General features: G+C 49.5%; 3 protein-coding genes across 3 annotated transcripts in view; 1 reads left to right on the top strand and 2 right to left on the bottom strand.

Annotated features, from left to right (window-relative positions):
• Nucleotides 1–1,401: 1,401 nt before the first annotated feature.
• On the bottom strand, nucleotides 1,402–3,115 carry LOC126572278 (oocyte zinc finger protein XlCOF6-like). The gene has a single exon (XM_050231468.1). The coding sequence runs from the start codon at nucleotides 3,027–3,029 to the stop codon at nucleotides 1,497–1,499; it is 1,533 nt and encodes a 510-aa protein (XP_050087425.1). The 5' UTR covers nucleotides 3,030–3,115; the 3' UTR covers nucleotides 1,402–1,496.
• Nucleotides 3,116–3,545: 430 nt separating this feature from the next.
• On the top strand, nucleotides 3,546–5,163 carry LOC126572284 (glutathione S-transferase 1-like). The gene is made up of 2 exons (XM_050231477.1): nucleotides 3,546–3,707; nucleotides 4,594–5,163. The coding sequence occupies exons 1-2, from the start codon at nucleotides 3,618–3,620 to the stop codon at nucleotides 5,161–5,163; spliced, it is 660 nt and encodes a 219-aa protein (XP_050087434.1). The 5' UTR covers nucleotides 3,546–3,617.
• A 1,137-nt stretch (nucleotides 5,164–6,300) lies between these two features.
• LOC126572268 (uncharacterized) overlaps nucleotides 6,301–12,500 on the bottom strand; it is a 10,296-nt gene continuing 4,096 nt past the window's right edge. Inside the window, exons 3-10 of the mRNA XM_050231449.1 lie at nucleotides 11,954–12,500; nucleotides 11,693–11,868; nucleotides 11,538–11,618; nucleotides 11,297–11,416; nucleotides 7,064–11,187; nucleotides 6,688–6,994; nucleotides 6,512–6,608; nucleotides 6,301–6,419 (exon numbers count right to left, since the gene is read on the bottom strand). The exon at nucleotides 11,954–12,500 is cut by the window's right edge and continues 2,244 nt beyond it. Coding sequence (XP_050087406.1) covers nucleotides 6,385–6,419; nucleotides 6,512–6,608; nucleotides 6,688–6,994; nucleotides 7,064–11,187; nucleotides 11,297–11,416; nucleotides 11,538–11,618; nucleotides 11,693–11,868; nucleotides 11,954–12,500 — 5,487 coding nt within the window. The 3' untranslated portion in view covers nucleotides 6,301–6,384. The remainder of the gene's footprint in view (nucleotides 6,420–6,511; nucleotides 6,609–6,687; nucleotides 6,995–7,063; nucleotides 11,188–11,296; nucleotides 11,417–11,537; nucleotides 11,619–11,692; nucleotides 11,869–11,953) is intronic.

Raw genomic sequence — 12,500 nt, 5'->3', positions numbered from 1 at the left:
GATCAAATTGTTGTGCAAAAGGGGAAAGAGCTGAGCTGAGCCGAGAGAATAGAACTCTGAACCAACCAAACACATACTACTGATCCGGGGGGCTTTTGAGACGAAATATTGTCGATAAATACATCCAAGGAGGTCGAGGAGATGACAAAAAAAAATAAAATCAAAGTAGGTGATGGTGGTGGGCAGCGGCAGATCGGTCCGCTGCAAGGGTCCCCACTACATTCTCCGTTTGGGGATGGGTGCAGTATAGAGAGAGAGAGAGAGCAAATACAAATAATAGTAGTAGGCGCGGCAAGGAGCAGCGGCAGTCAGCGTAGCATACAAACATCCGCTTTGCGTGTTGTTCTTGTCGTATCAAAATGATGGCGGCTGATGGTCCACTGGGAAGCATTCGGTGAAGGTGTGTTCACGCAGCATAAGCAGCAGCAGCAGCGTAGAACGCACACATAATTGTTAGCATTTTACACTACTAAAAACAATAAAGAAAAACACAAAAATCATGATAACAGAAAAGCAAACAGCAGCAGCCACAATGTGGAGTACGCCTGTCGGTGTCGCTTTATTTAGTTCAACGATCGTCAATGAAGTCGTCATGCGGGTTTGGATGGTGGTGGAGACGCTTGTGATGCTGCTGGAAAGACGTGCTAATTCATGGGTGTTGTCACCAAATTATTCTCCGAAAGACCGCACCGTCACGACCTCCTCCGGCGCGGCGCGGTATGGCGGGAACGTGGTTGCGTGCAGGCGCTAATTTGTGTCGGGTGAAGATGCTGCCCAATGATGCGGCTCTGTGGTGGTGGTGGGGTGTGGATGCGGGGAGATCGTGTACACGATCGTGGCCAATTTGCGGTACTCAATTAAGCATTTGCATCGATAGTTGCGCTGGGACGGGGGTGGGGGCGCGGAGTTGGGACGTGCTTCCCGCGCAATATAAAGATGTTGCCCACCAACACTCGTCGCCGCGATCTTTTCTCGTATGCTGCATCGTCATGGCACGTGTCATCCTCTCATTGCCGAGCTGGAGCCGGTTTTGGAGGAGGAAGGTTACTTCGGTACGGAATTTCATAACCGCTTGTCCCGCTGCTATGCGCTCTTGAGACACGATGTGAACCAAGGTTGCCGGTTATCGGCACGACGACGATGAAGAGACACCGTTATGTGATTAGTGCATAGCTGCTTCCCGCTTGCTTACCCCTCTTCTTGGCACGCTTCCAGGTGATGTAGCTGTTGCTCCCATTCCAACAGTAACCAGTCCGCATTTGATAAGTGTCGTTGTCATCACCCCTCCCGACAGAAGATAATACCAGAAGAGCAGCGGGAAAAGACATCATCGGCACTCTTGAACAAGTTCTCCATCGCACGATTCGCCTACAGCAACCAATGCCATCAGCACCAGGAGGGGGGGATGAGATGAGTGCGACCGAGTGAGACCGAGTGTGAGCTCGCGAGCTGTGGTGAGAAATCTAGAAGCCCGGATTCGATTTGAATAATCCTTCTCAGCACTCTTGGATGCTGGGTAACGGAATGGTGTTAGTCGCAGGAACAGTTGTGCCGTCGGCTACTTGGATTCGCGCTCCGTTCTTCTCCTTTCCCCTGTCTCCATGTTGTAGCTTTCGGTGCTTCCTCATGTACCGTGCATCCAGGAACGTTTTACCGCAAACATCACAAACCACGCGCACAGTGGCCGCATCGGTGGAATGGCTTTTCTCGTGAATCAACAGCCCGGACTGGGAGGTGAACGTTTTGCCGCACCGTTCACAGCAAAACGTGGGCCGCGCCGTATCGTGGACCTGCCGGTGTCTCTGGTGGGCCGACGAATGCGCAAATCGTTTACCGCAGTCCTTGCACTGGAACGGCTTTTCACCCGTATGCCGGCGTGCGTGGGTTTCGAGATAGTTGGGCGTTTTGAAAGATTCCCCACAAACAGCACATACGCACGGTGGTGCTTGCTGCCGTCGGTTACCACCGGGTGTCGTACCGGTGTGGAACCGTACCCTATGGTTGTGCAGGTTGCCTTTACTCGAGAATCGCTTCTCACAAACCGTACACCGGAACTGCTCGGGGTGCGGATCGTGCACCTTCTCGTGATTATCGAGCGTGCTCTTGGTGAGAAACGCTCGTCCACAAACAGTGCACAGGTAGTTGCCCTCGCTGGACGCTAACTGCTGACCAGCCGCCACCTCGGACGGTTGCTGTTGGTGACTGCGGAGAGCGGGATGAAATCGACGGACATGGGCCCGTAAGAGCCGTAGCTGGAGGAATGGTTTAGCGCACTCCGGACAGTGGCGCAATTGCTCTGCGTCAAGCAGCAACCTGTGGCGCTGGTAGACGGCATGGCTGGAGAATCGATTGTAGCAAACGGTGCATTCGATGGTGCACCTCACGGACACCTCACCGGTACCGAGCACCATACGATCCGGCTCATGTACGGATTGCGAGTGCTCTTGAAGCTGCTGCAAACTGTCGAACTGTTCGCCACAGCCACAGCACCGGGTGGCCGACACTTTGCGATCCTGGTAGGTGCGACGGTTGGAGAAACGATCCTTCCGGTGGCGCCGCAGCGAAGGTTGCGAGACAAAGCGCTTAAAGCACACCGGGCACTGGAACGGTCGCTGTAGCTCATCCGCTGGCTGTTGCTGGTGGCTCTTGAGATGCGTCTCCTCCGAGTGGCGCTTCAGGTCGTCGGCCGAAGAGAAATCCTGCCGGCAGCCACAGCACCGAAAGAAATCCTCACTGGACAGCGGTTCCTCAGCAGGCCGTGGCGTCAGTAGTATGACGGCGAGCTGTTTGTGTCGCTTCAGCGTGTACTTGTTGAAGTACCGCCGGAAACATCGGTCGCACTGGTAAGGTTTGGCCGGATTATCGCGGCTCTCCGGTAGGTGCACCTTCAGTAAATGTTCCTGCAGCGCATCGACCGTTTGCAGATCCTGGCGACACGCGCAACAATGTGTGGAACAACTGTTATCCTCGCGAATGTGAATCGTTTCTGCTGAGTCGTCACTTTGCGTACTACTCGTTGGGTCTTCCATCACGTTCCGGCAATGTAACAAACTGCGTCCACCAAACGCCGGTTTGTTATCGGAAAGCACAACCACGCGCACAACAAAAAAAACAAGTCCTTGAAAATCGCTTCCCACGCTTGCTTTGATTTGTGTACATTTCGCTCTTCGTTAACTTGCATCGATACGGTTTCGTGGAATCCGATCGAACAACTGAACGAAACATGCGCCTATCCGACTTTTATAAACCCAACGAAGTTTTGCCCGTAGCGATTGGGTTTTAAAAACGACCGTTCGAAACACCTCATCATCGGCACGTGGGTTGTGATTTTGTCCTGATCGAAAAAAATATCATTCTGCAAATATCATATCGTTCTGCAGAGCAATACCACAACTACACAAATGAGGCACAAATGAGACGATGCTAGAAGCTCGAAGTAGCGATTCCTTCCATTCTCTACGTTGCCTAGTGTTGTACCCTGCGGCTGGTAGAGGGATAAAAGCAAAGGACATCGGAGACTTCGGGCGCAGTTGTGGATAAACCTTCCCCAAGTGAAGATACAGCGAGCGAACGCGACTTTCAAGTCAAAGTGTTTAGGAGTTGTAAAGTGTAACGATATGGCTCCGCTAGTACTGTACCATTTTCCGGGTTCACCACCGTCACGCTCTGCGCTGCTGGTTTTGCGCAATTTGGATCTGGATGTTGAGGTACAGTAGAATTTTTGGGGTTTTGCACGTCGTTAGAATTGGTAAGCAACCAACACGTGTGGTAGAGGTTGCTGTGATCCAGGTGTATTGAAGCAGGGCAGTGCACCTTAAAGATAAATATGTTTTATGTTGCTTTTTGTGTTTATAAATCAAATTAGGCTGGGGTTTGTCCTAGCCGCGGTCAAAATTTTATCGTTACGTATTCCATGGCCAAAGAACAAAAAGAACTTACACATCCCATAAGGTCTCATACGCTGAGAACACACCTGGCCACAACGTTTAAATGTCCCACCATAAATTGTTGCACTTCACGGCGCATATCCAATAAAGTATGCAAGAGAGTCCAGTACCAGACGCGCTATTAACGTTGCTTTAATTGCGTGCATGGGAACTTCAAACAAAGAGGCGTTTTATTCAATCACAAACGTTGCGCGGGATCCATCATTTGCCATCGATTGCGAGCCAACCAATAGGGAAAATCAATAACGTTTTACCAACCACACGGGGCCCATTATAGTTGCTCACATTCTTACGGTCAGACTTACGCTGATACTTTATTCATTTATGGTACTAAAGACACGATTCTTCAATTGAAATTGTCGTTTTGGACGAGCTATTGATTTCTCAATCGGTTCGTTTATGTTCGTTTCGCGTGTCACCGCCTCCTGGGTAATCATGCGACGGCTGATAAGTACGGCTTTAAAGAAGGCCGATTCTATCGGGAATGTAAAAAGTTCCTGCTAACCGTTTTTACGGCAATACAACCAGATCTCTAGTCTAGATCAAAAGACGATTAGCCGGAGTCTCAGCTTTTAATGGACACGGCGGCAGCAAACCATCTATGATTCCATGGACGTTAATTCTCTTTCGTGTACTCTTCTGAAAGGTTAAAATAGTGAATCTGTTCGCTGGTGAGCATATGGCCGAAGAATACCTGGCCATTAACCCGGAGCACACCGTTCCGACGCTGGTGGATGAGGATTACGTGCTGTGGGAATCGAAAGCGATTGCCGCTTATCTGACGGAGCAGTATAAACCCGGCTGTGGCCTGTACCCGAACGATCCGAAGAAACGTGGTCTTATCCAGCATCGTTTGTTCTTCGACTCCGGGACGCTGTTTCCGGCTCTGCGCCAAATACTGGCCCCCGTACTTCGTGATGGTGCAACCGTCATCTCGCAGGAGCAGAAGGACACGCTGCACAGAGCGCTGGAGCGAATGGAGTCTTATCTGCAGCAGGGTAACGAATGGATCGCCGGAGACGAGTGCACACTAGCGGATCTGTGCGCATTGGCCACCATTGCAACGATTCATCATCTTGGCGTTAGCTTCGCCGATTATCCCAACATACAGGCATGGTACGAACGCTGCCACGAATTGCCAGGCTTTGAGGAGAATGAAGAAGGGGCCTCGGTGATTGCCAACGCGGTGAAATCTAAACTCGAAGAACCATACTAACACGTGTTCCGGTCCTCTGGAGACGAGTTCAAAAATGGTCAATTTGAAAACATACTAGCGCACATACTGGCACCAAAAACGCACTACACATCGCTGTCTGGTCTCAAATTCAATTTACCATTTATTACATTTCACTCCAATTTATCAATATGTGAACCGCGTATGATCGAGATCCGAATAGTCCTGCAGATCCCTTTTTACCACAACGGATGGCATGCAAATCAGCGGAAATCCATAAAACTACTCCTGCCCTGCATTTTTATACCACATGTACCTTTACCCATTCCATTCCTTTTTTCAAACCAAAAATACTTGTTTGAGCTTTGTTTGTTTTTTCGCTTCCTAACTTATATTACACAACCATGGTGCTACTCGTTAGAGTTATCAGTTCCGTATAATACTACACTTCATTTTTTTCTTGCTTGTCTCTGTCGGGGGACACCATTGCTATTGGGAGGAACATGAAACCGCAGCAGCCCGGCACAAGCAGAACAACGTTCCGACATGCTCCGTTCATTTGGGTTACTGAGCTTTTTTAATGCATATATTTACAGGAAATCTTTTCATTTAGACAAACTGACCCTGATCTTAAGAGTATAGTCGTTGTTCGAAGGTAGTGATGGGTTTCGGATCTGATCGGCAACTTTGTGCCTACGCCTACACATACACACTCACAAACAGAGACAGAGCCCTCCCCCATACTATATGTGCATCACAAAGGTTATTCAGAAGGCTGTTAAGCGATTTACACACATTGCACACAAATGTTAGCCGCACTCTTTGAAAACGTCTAATAAATTATATTCATGGAAGAATAAATAACTGAATTAAAAATAACATGAATCCAACTATACTTTAAACGAAACCACGACGCTTATGTACATTCCAATGGTTGCTTCTCTGGCACTAAGTTTTCTGAATGGATGAAGTTGACGAATGGACTTTCTACTAGAGAGAGATTTACAGATAGTGGTTTGCGCGCCGCTATGCACACTCTATTTTCTTCCGGGGTGGTAGGATGAAGATACAGATTCGTGTTACACTGCTGAATCCTTGCAAGGGCGATGACGGAGTTGCACTTAGCTTAGTTTTAAAAAAAATGACCCGAACATATGACCAGCCGCGAAGTAGTCACTTGTTCAACCTCCTCTGTTTTTGTTTGATTTAGCGGGGACAAACAAATTCATCAGCCATGGGCCACGAGCTTTATTTTCATGTCAATCACTCCAATTCTACCACATCATAGGACACATTGCCTGTGAACGAACGAAATGACGAAGTGAAAATGGCACACATGTGATGGAACAGTTGGCCTACGACATTGGTTAATGGTCTGCTAGGAACCTACCTAAAGCAGTTTTGGTTGGTAGCGTTTTCTGGGATACCATTATGTTGGCTCCCAATCGATGGCCACCGAGAATGGTGGCTGCTGTTGAAGCTGCCGACTATAGGTGGGAGAATGCAACAAGTGGTATAAATGTTCGCGACCGTATCGATCTATGCTGTCCTTCAGACCCCACTCACCTCATTCAGCTTCGTGCGTTTAGCCAATTGTACCGAACCACCGCCAGCAGCGTCCCCGGACCGGATTTCACTGATCGAAAGCGAACTATTCCTAGCCTTCAGGTTATCCAACAGGGCTACGTCACTTTTCCTCTTTCGGATTATCACGTTCGTATTGACCGCACCGGGTTGCAGATTTCGCATCGGCATGGCAGATGCAGCAGTGTTGGTGATGGTGCTCGCATTCGCTGCTTGAGGTGGCACGAGGGATGGAGAAGATTTCACGGGTCCTACTGCCGTGGGACTGCTGGTACTGGTCGATAGGGTGCTGAAATGATCCAAAGAAGTACTCGTTATCGACTCTGTTAGCCTAGCAGGACCTCGTACTGCACGGTACCTTATGATTCCTCCACTTGTAACTTTCTTATACATTACGTGAGATTTGCTATTTGGCTGGATTTGCCGAATCGTAGGAGCTGCTGTCGCTTTGGTGATCGTGTACTCCTTGCTAGCGTCATTGAAAGAATAGCTTACTGTTCTTCCAGCAGGGGTAGAAGTAGTAGAAGCAGTAGTAGGAACAGCATTCGCAACAACGCTCACAACATTCGAAGTGCTCTGTGGTTGCTGAGTGATTGCTTTGGTTTTGATAGACGAAGACACCACCGTGGGTGTTGGTTGCACGACGGGTGCACCACGTACCGCAACACCACCACCACCAGCACCAGTTGTCATGGCAACGGTCGGTTTTATCGCTGCATTGACTGTCTGCCGCTGTACGATGGTAGGTACAGGGGACGCACGGTTAGCCAACGTTGGTACCGTGGTTTTCGGTGATCCCGTTTGAGACTGCCGCAACAGCGTATTCGTTGGTTTTGCTACAACCGTTGTCACTCCGGGCCTGCTGACAGGAGTCACAAGGGTCTTCGCAGGCCCCTTCAATACAAGACCAGATGCCACAGATGAAACATTCACTCCAGAAATCTTTTGTGTCACGGTGCCACCGACGTTTTGACGCATTCCGATGTTAGTATTTTTGGCACTTGTTACAATACTCGTTGGTGAGTTTGGCTGAGTAACCACTTTTTTAATAGAGTTACTACTGCCCGTTACACCTGCAGTCTGCTGCGACGAAATGGTCACCGTTTGTTGCATGGGACGGGTTTCGGAAGCGGATTTAATTACGTTGCTCGCACTGTTTTGTACGGAACTTGGTTTCATCGCCATTGTTGGACTGGCTCTGGTGGCGGAGTTCAACAGAAGCGGTTTTGCTGGGGTTTTAATATTCATCAAACCAACAGGATTGCTCGGTGGTTTAACAGCACTGGGTTGTGGTTTGGGTAAGGGTTGCTTTGTTTGCTGTGTCGCTCCCAAATTCACACTTGCTATAGGCGCTGGTTTACTGGCGTTACTGGCCGACGTTACAATCGTAGCTGGTTTGCGCGTAGCTGATACGAGTTGGGTTGTGATACCAGTTACAGAGGAAATCGCAGTCGGAGTTTGTTTCAGCGCCGGTGTCTGGACCGTCGTTCCTTGTCCAATCGATTTAAATCCCACCAAGGGTGGCATAGCAGCTGGTTTCATTGTAGGTGCCGGAGAGGATGTTCTCTTTGCATTAGATTGCGATGTTAGAATCTGTGCAGTAGGCTTTGGTCGAACTGTATTGGTCATCGATTTCTGCTGTTGTCCCACGGTTGGGCGGGTGGTTTGACTGGAAATACTGTTCGGTGTGGGCGATGATGGCATCGTAACAGGCTTTGAACTTGCTACCAACCCTGGTGTCGTCGTTGTCATTTTCGGAACCGATGGCACGGTTATGGCTGATGCAGTTGGCTTCGATACCGGTGGTATTAGCTTCGGGCTATTTCTGGCCGCACTGTTAGGTATCGCGGGTGGATATTTTATGTTACCGGAACTAATGGAACGATTAGCTGACGTTAGCATAGAAGCTGGCGGAGTAGCCGGTGATGGAAAGACGCTCGACTTCCCGCTTCCTATCGTACTAGTACCAGCACCATACGGCGTTGGTGTCGCTGGCTTCGGCAAGTTTGCCATTTTGTTTAGCAATTTCTCCGGTTGCTGCAGATTAGCTAACGTTTTCGCACGCACCATCGGACGTGTTGCATCGGTAGTTTTGTTGCTACTCGCTTGTGCTGGTGCACTCCGATCACCTGGTTCTTCATCATCAATAGGTATCACAGTTGTGACTTGCGAATCATTCCTCGGTCGGCTAGGAATGCTCAACGAATCGGCTGTTTTCGTAGTTAAAATTTTACTAGTAGCCCTCTTCTTCAATTCGCTGAAACTAAAGGGCGAACGATCTGTACTATCCTTTCCATTCTGATTTTTCTCTTGCTGTTGCTTTTGCTGTGCCATCGATACAACCGAGGCTATCACGGGTAACCCATTGTTTGTGGGTCCGTTAGTGGTAGTGCTCTTTGCATTAGCACTTCCTCCAGCACCCAGGTTACCAACGTTACTAAGCGTGACTGTGTTATCTGCCTTTCCACTAGCACCACGAGCAGCAGGCTGCTCTTCGTGTGCTGCAGGAATGGTCGGCGGGCCAGTTGCGATATTGGCCGGTGATACTGATGGAGGTAATGGCGTGGACGGATAGTTCCGGACCGGATGATCAAGAGTCGGAGGCAACAGTGGAGCGCTACGAGGAGAAAATGGACTAGAAACTCCAGATCCGACCGAGTTCAACGCCGATAGGTGCCCGCTGTGGTCGTTTAGCATGTTCAGCAACGTGGCGGTCGCTGATCCAGTGCTTCCCGGACGCGATGTAGACGGACCGACCGATTTGCGGAACTGATTAGCGAGCGATGTAACTTCCGAAATCTTCAATCCCGAAGCTGACGATAGCGGCGTCATTGGGGAGGAAGATTGTTGTTGCTGTGCGGCCGATTGATAGTCAGTGATTTGTCTCAGTGCGTTCAGTACTTGACTACTGGCACTAGAACCGGGTGAACCGCTCGTACCCGAAGGACTGCCATACTGAGCGGCAAGGCTTGCCAACGTGGATGTGCTCGATGGTGGTGGTAATCCATTGGTAGCACCCAAACTGCTCCCGATCGGTGGCGGTGGTAGTCCCACACTGCTGCTACTACTCGCGTTGTACATATTGTAAAACTGCGAAAGAGCGCTCGTGGGATCGTATGACTTGGTGGAAGATCCACCTGAACCTCCGATACTCGGCGACATAGGTTGCCCATTTGGCAACGATGCATGAGAAGGCATGGCAAAGTCCATCATACCACCAGAGCCGGGCATCGTGTAGGGACCGTAAAACTTTGACAGCAGCGAGGCATAGCCGGGATCGTTTAGCATCGGGAACTGTTGGCTAAATGGATAGAGCGGTCGGTTCAGGGCACTATTATAGGAGAAATCGCTTCTATACATATCTCCACCTCCCATTGGCATTCCCGGCAGGCCCATGTTGGGGTACAGTGAGGACAGCCCGAAACCGTACATCCCGGAACCTGGCATCATGCCGAACTGCGACGGATATGCAGGTTTTTCGTTATTCTGGATCTCGCGCTCGTACGCAGCCCAAGCTTCCTTCTTCTCCTCTTCACTCAGATCCTGCTCAGGTTTGTTCTCCAGCAGGGAATCGTGCTCGTGGTATTTGAAAATTTTGTTCGAGAAATTGTGCAGCAACGATGCCAGCAGATCGTCGGCCGGCCGGATCGGGGTTTCACGCGTCATATCCGCTACCTTCGTCAAATTGTACAACTCGGCCAGCTCGTCGTAACGATAGTGACGGTCGACCTGCTGCTCATCAACCACTCGGAAGCTCAGCGCTTGCTTCGTCACCGAGCGTGAGTACACCTTCTCCTCCATCGTGCCCATCGCCAGCAATCGGTAGACATAACATTTACGCTTCTGGCCGAGCCGGAAGATCCGGAAGATGTTTTGCTGGTCGTTCGATGGATTCCAGGACGTATCCAAAATGATCACTCGATTGGCAGCAGTCAGATTAATGCCCTGTCCGCCAGCTTTGGCCGATATGAGGAAACACTTGACGCGCGTATTTCGCGGATCGTTAAACGATCGTATCAAATCGTGGCGAATACTTTTGTTCGTTTTGCCATCCAGTCGATAGTAATCTTTACCAGCTTCCCACGGACCTTTGAAGGCGCTGTAACCGAACGCATCTGCATGCGGTAGATCATGGGTTTTCTGGTCGTTGATTTTGGCCATGAAATGCTCGACCACGTTCAGCACCGCGACGAACGCGGAGAAAATTAAACATTTCTCGCCCCGGTCGTTGCACTGCTTCAGTATCTCAAACATGATCCACAGCTTATTGCTTGGCACTAGCGACTCTAGGTCTGCCTCACCCAGATACACTCGCCACCAGTCATTCATGACCGACAGCGTGCCCGTCTTGATGTCGTTTCGATCATCCGGTGACTCCTCATCCGTATCTGGAGATGCCGTTTTCCGCGCAGCATCTTTCCGATTTTTCTCCTGTATCGCTGACTCCCAAGCCTTCTCTAGCACTTTCGGATGAGTCCAAATCTGTTAAGAGTGAGAGAGAGAGAGAGAGATAAACAAGTCCTTAGTGTCGCTGGCTGTACGTATTCTGCGCGAGATGGAATGGAGGACAATATTGTTCAAAACGGTTTACCTTTCGCAACGAGGTGTAATCGGCGATTAGCTTAAACTTTTTCGCCTTGGCCGGTTCCCCAGGATTTTCATTGTTCGATGTGTACTCGTTCATCTGAAGAAACACTTCATACATTCTTTCCTGCGAACGAAAACACGGGAAACAGTGTGAACGGTGGTGGTCTTGTAGAATGCCTTAGCTACCATCATCATTTAACGGTCTGGCCTCTCGCTGTCTCTCTGCCCGGTAAGGCAGGACTTACTTGAACCGGCGTCAGTGGAACGAATAGAACATACTCATATTTCTCCGGGAGGAAATCTTTCAACACAGCCGCTTCCTTACGCTGAAATGAAGCAATACCTCGCCATTGTTAGTTGTTTGGCATTCTTCCAGTGTCTCACACGTCTGCTGGCTTACCTGGACAAATTTACACAGCTTGTTGTGTAGCACGTACGAGCGTTGCTTCATAATTTTGATCGCACGCTGATCGGAATCCTTATGTTGACCATTTTTAATCGGATTGGCATAAAGATTACTAAACTCCTTGTCACTACCCAGGAACGAAGGTTTGATAAAGTTGACCATGCAATAATCTGAAAGGGTCCAAAAAGGGGAAAATTGTATTGAAGCAAAGCTAATGAAGCCTGCTGCAAGAGGAATTGATGTTGGATTGCTTACACTCTTTAAGATTATTTTGAATTGGAGTTCCAGTAAGCACGATGCGTCGTCTCGTTTTGATCTTGGAAACTGCCTCGCTGATGGCAGATCGCTTATTTTTGATCTGATGCCCTTCGTCGCAAATGACCAGATCGGCACCGGGATTAATCAACAGCTCCTTCACCTGCTTCTGTATGTACTCAACCTTTTTAAGCGACGAACCCACCGGACGCTTACGGCGTTCATTGTTAATCAGGGCCCGGAATGCCTCATAACCAATCAGCATCACACCACAACGCGTGTGTGGCAACGAGTGCCAATCACGTAGCACATTCACTTTCGTTATCTGAGGGCTCACATCTGGGAAGCAGAACACCTTTAGCCTCGCTCCATCTTTCACCTTATCCTGCCAACGGTGAATCTCTTCCTTCCAATTCAACACTGTGCTCTTCGGACAAATAACCAAGATCCGTCGTGTTCGCAGCTGCGGGTACCGCATGACCGTATGAAGAAGTGCTATAATTTGCAGCGTCTTGCCAAGTCCCATGCAATGTGCCAAAATGCATCC

The sequence above is a fragment of the Anopheles aquasalis genome, chromosome 2 (assembly GCF_943734665.1).
Source record: "Anopheles aquasalis chromosome 2, idAnoAquaMG_Q_19, whole genome shotgun sequence".
Lineage (NCBI taxonomy): Eukaryota > Metazoa > Arthropoda > Insecta > Diptera > Culicidae > Anopheles > Anopheles aquasalis.
The sequence above is the reverse complement of the archived record's forward strand: the minus strand, read 5'-3'. Positions and strand labels throughout refer to the sequence as shown.

Coding starts and splice junctions, on each gene's coding strand:
- LOC126572278 (XM_050231468.1), bottom strand. CDS start 3,029: ATGGAAGACCCAACGAGTAGTACGCAAAGTGACGACTCAGCAGAAACG.
- LOC126572284 (XM_050231477.1), top strand. CDS start 3,618: ATGGCTCCGCTAGTACTGTACCATTTTCCGGGTTCACCACCGTCACGC. Junction 3,708..4,593: donor ATTTGGATCTGGATGTTGAG/GTACAGTAGAAT, acceptor CTCTTCTGAAAG/GTTAAAATAGTGAATCTGTT.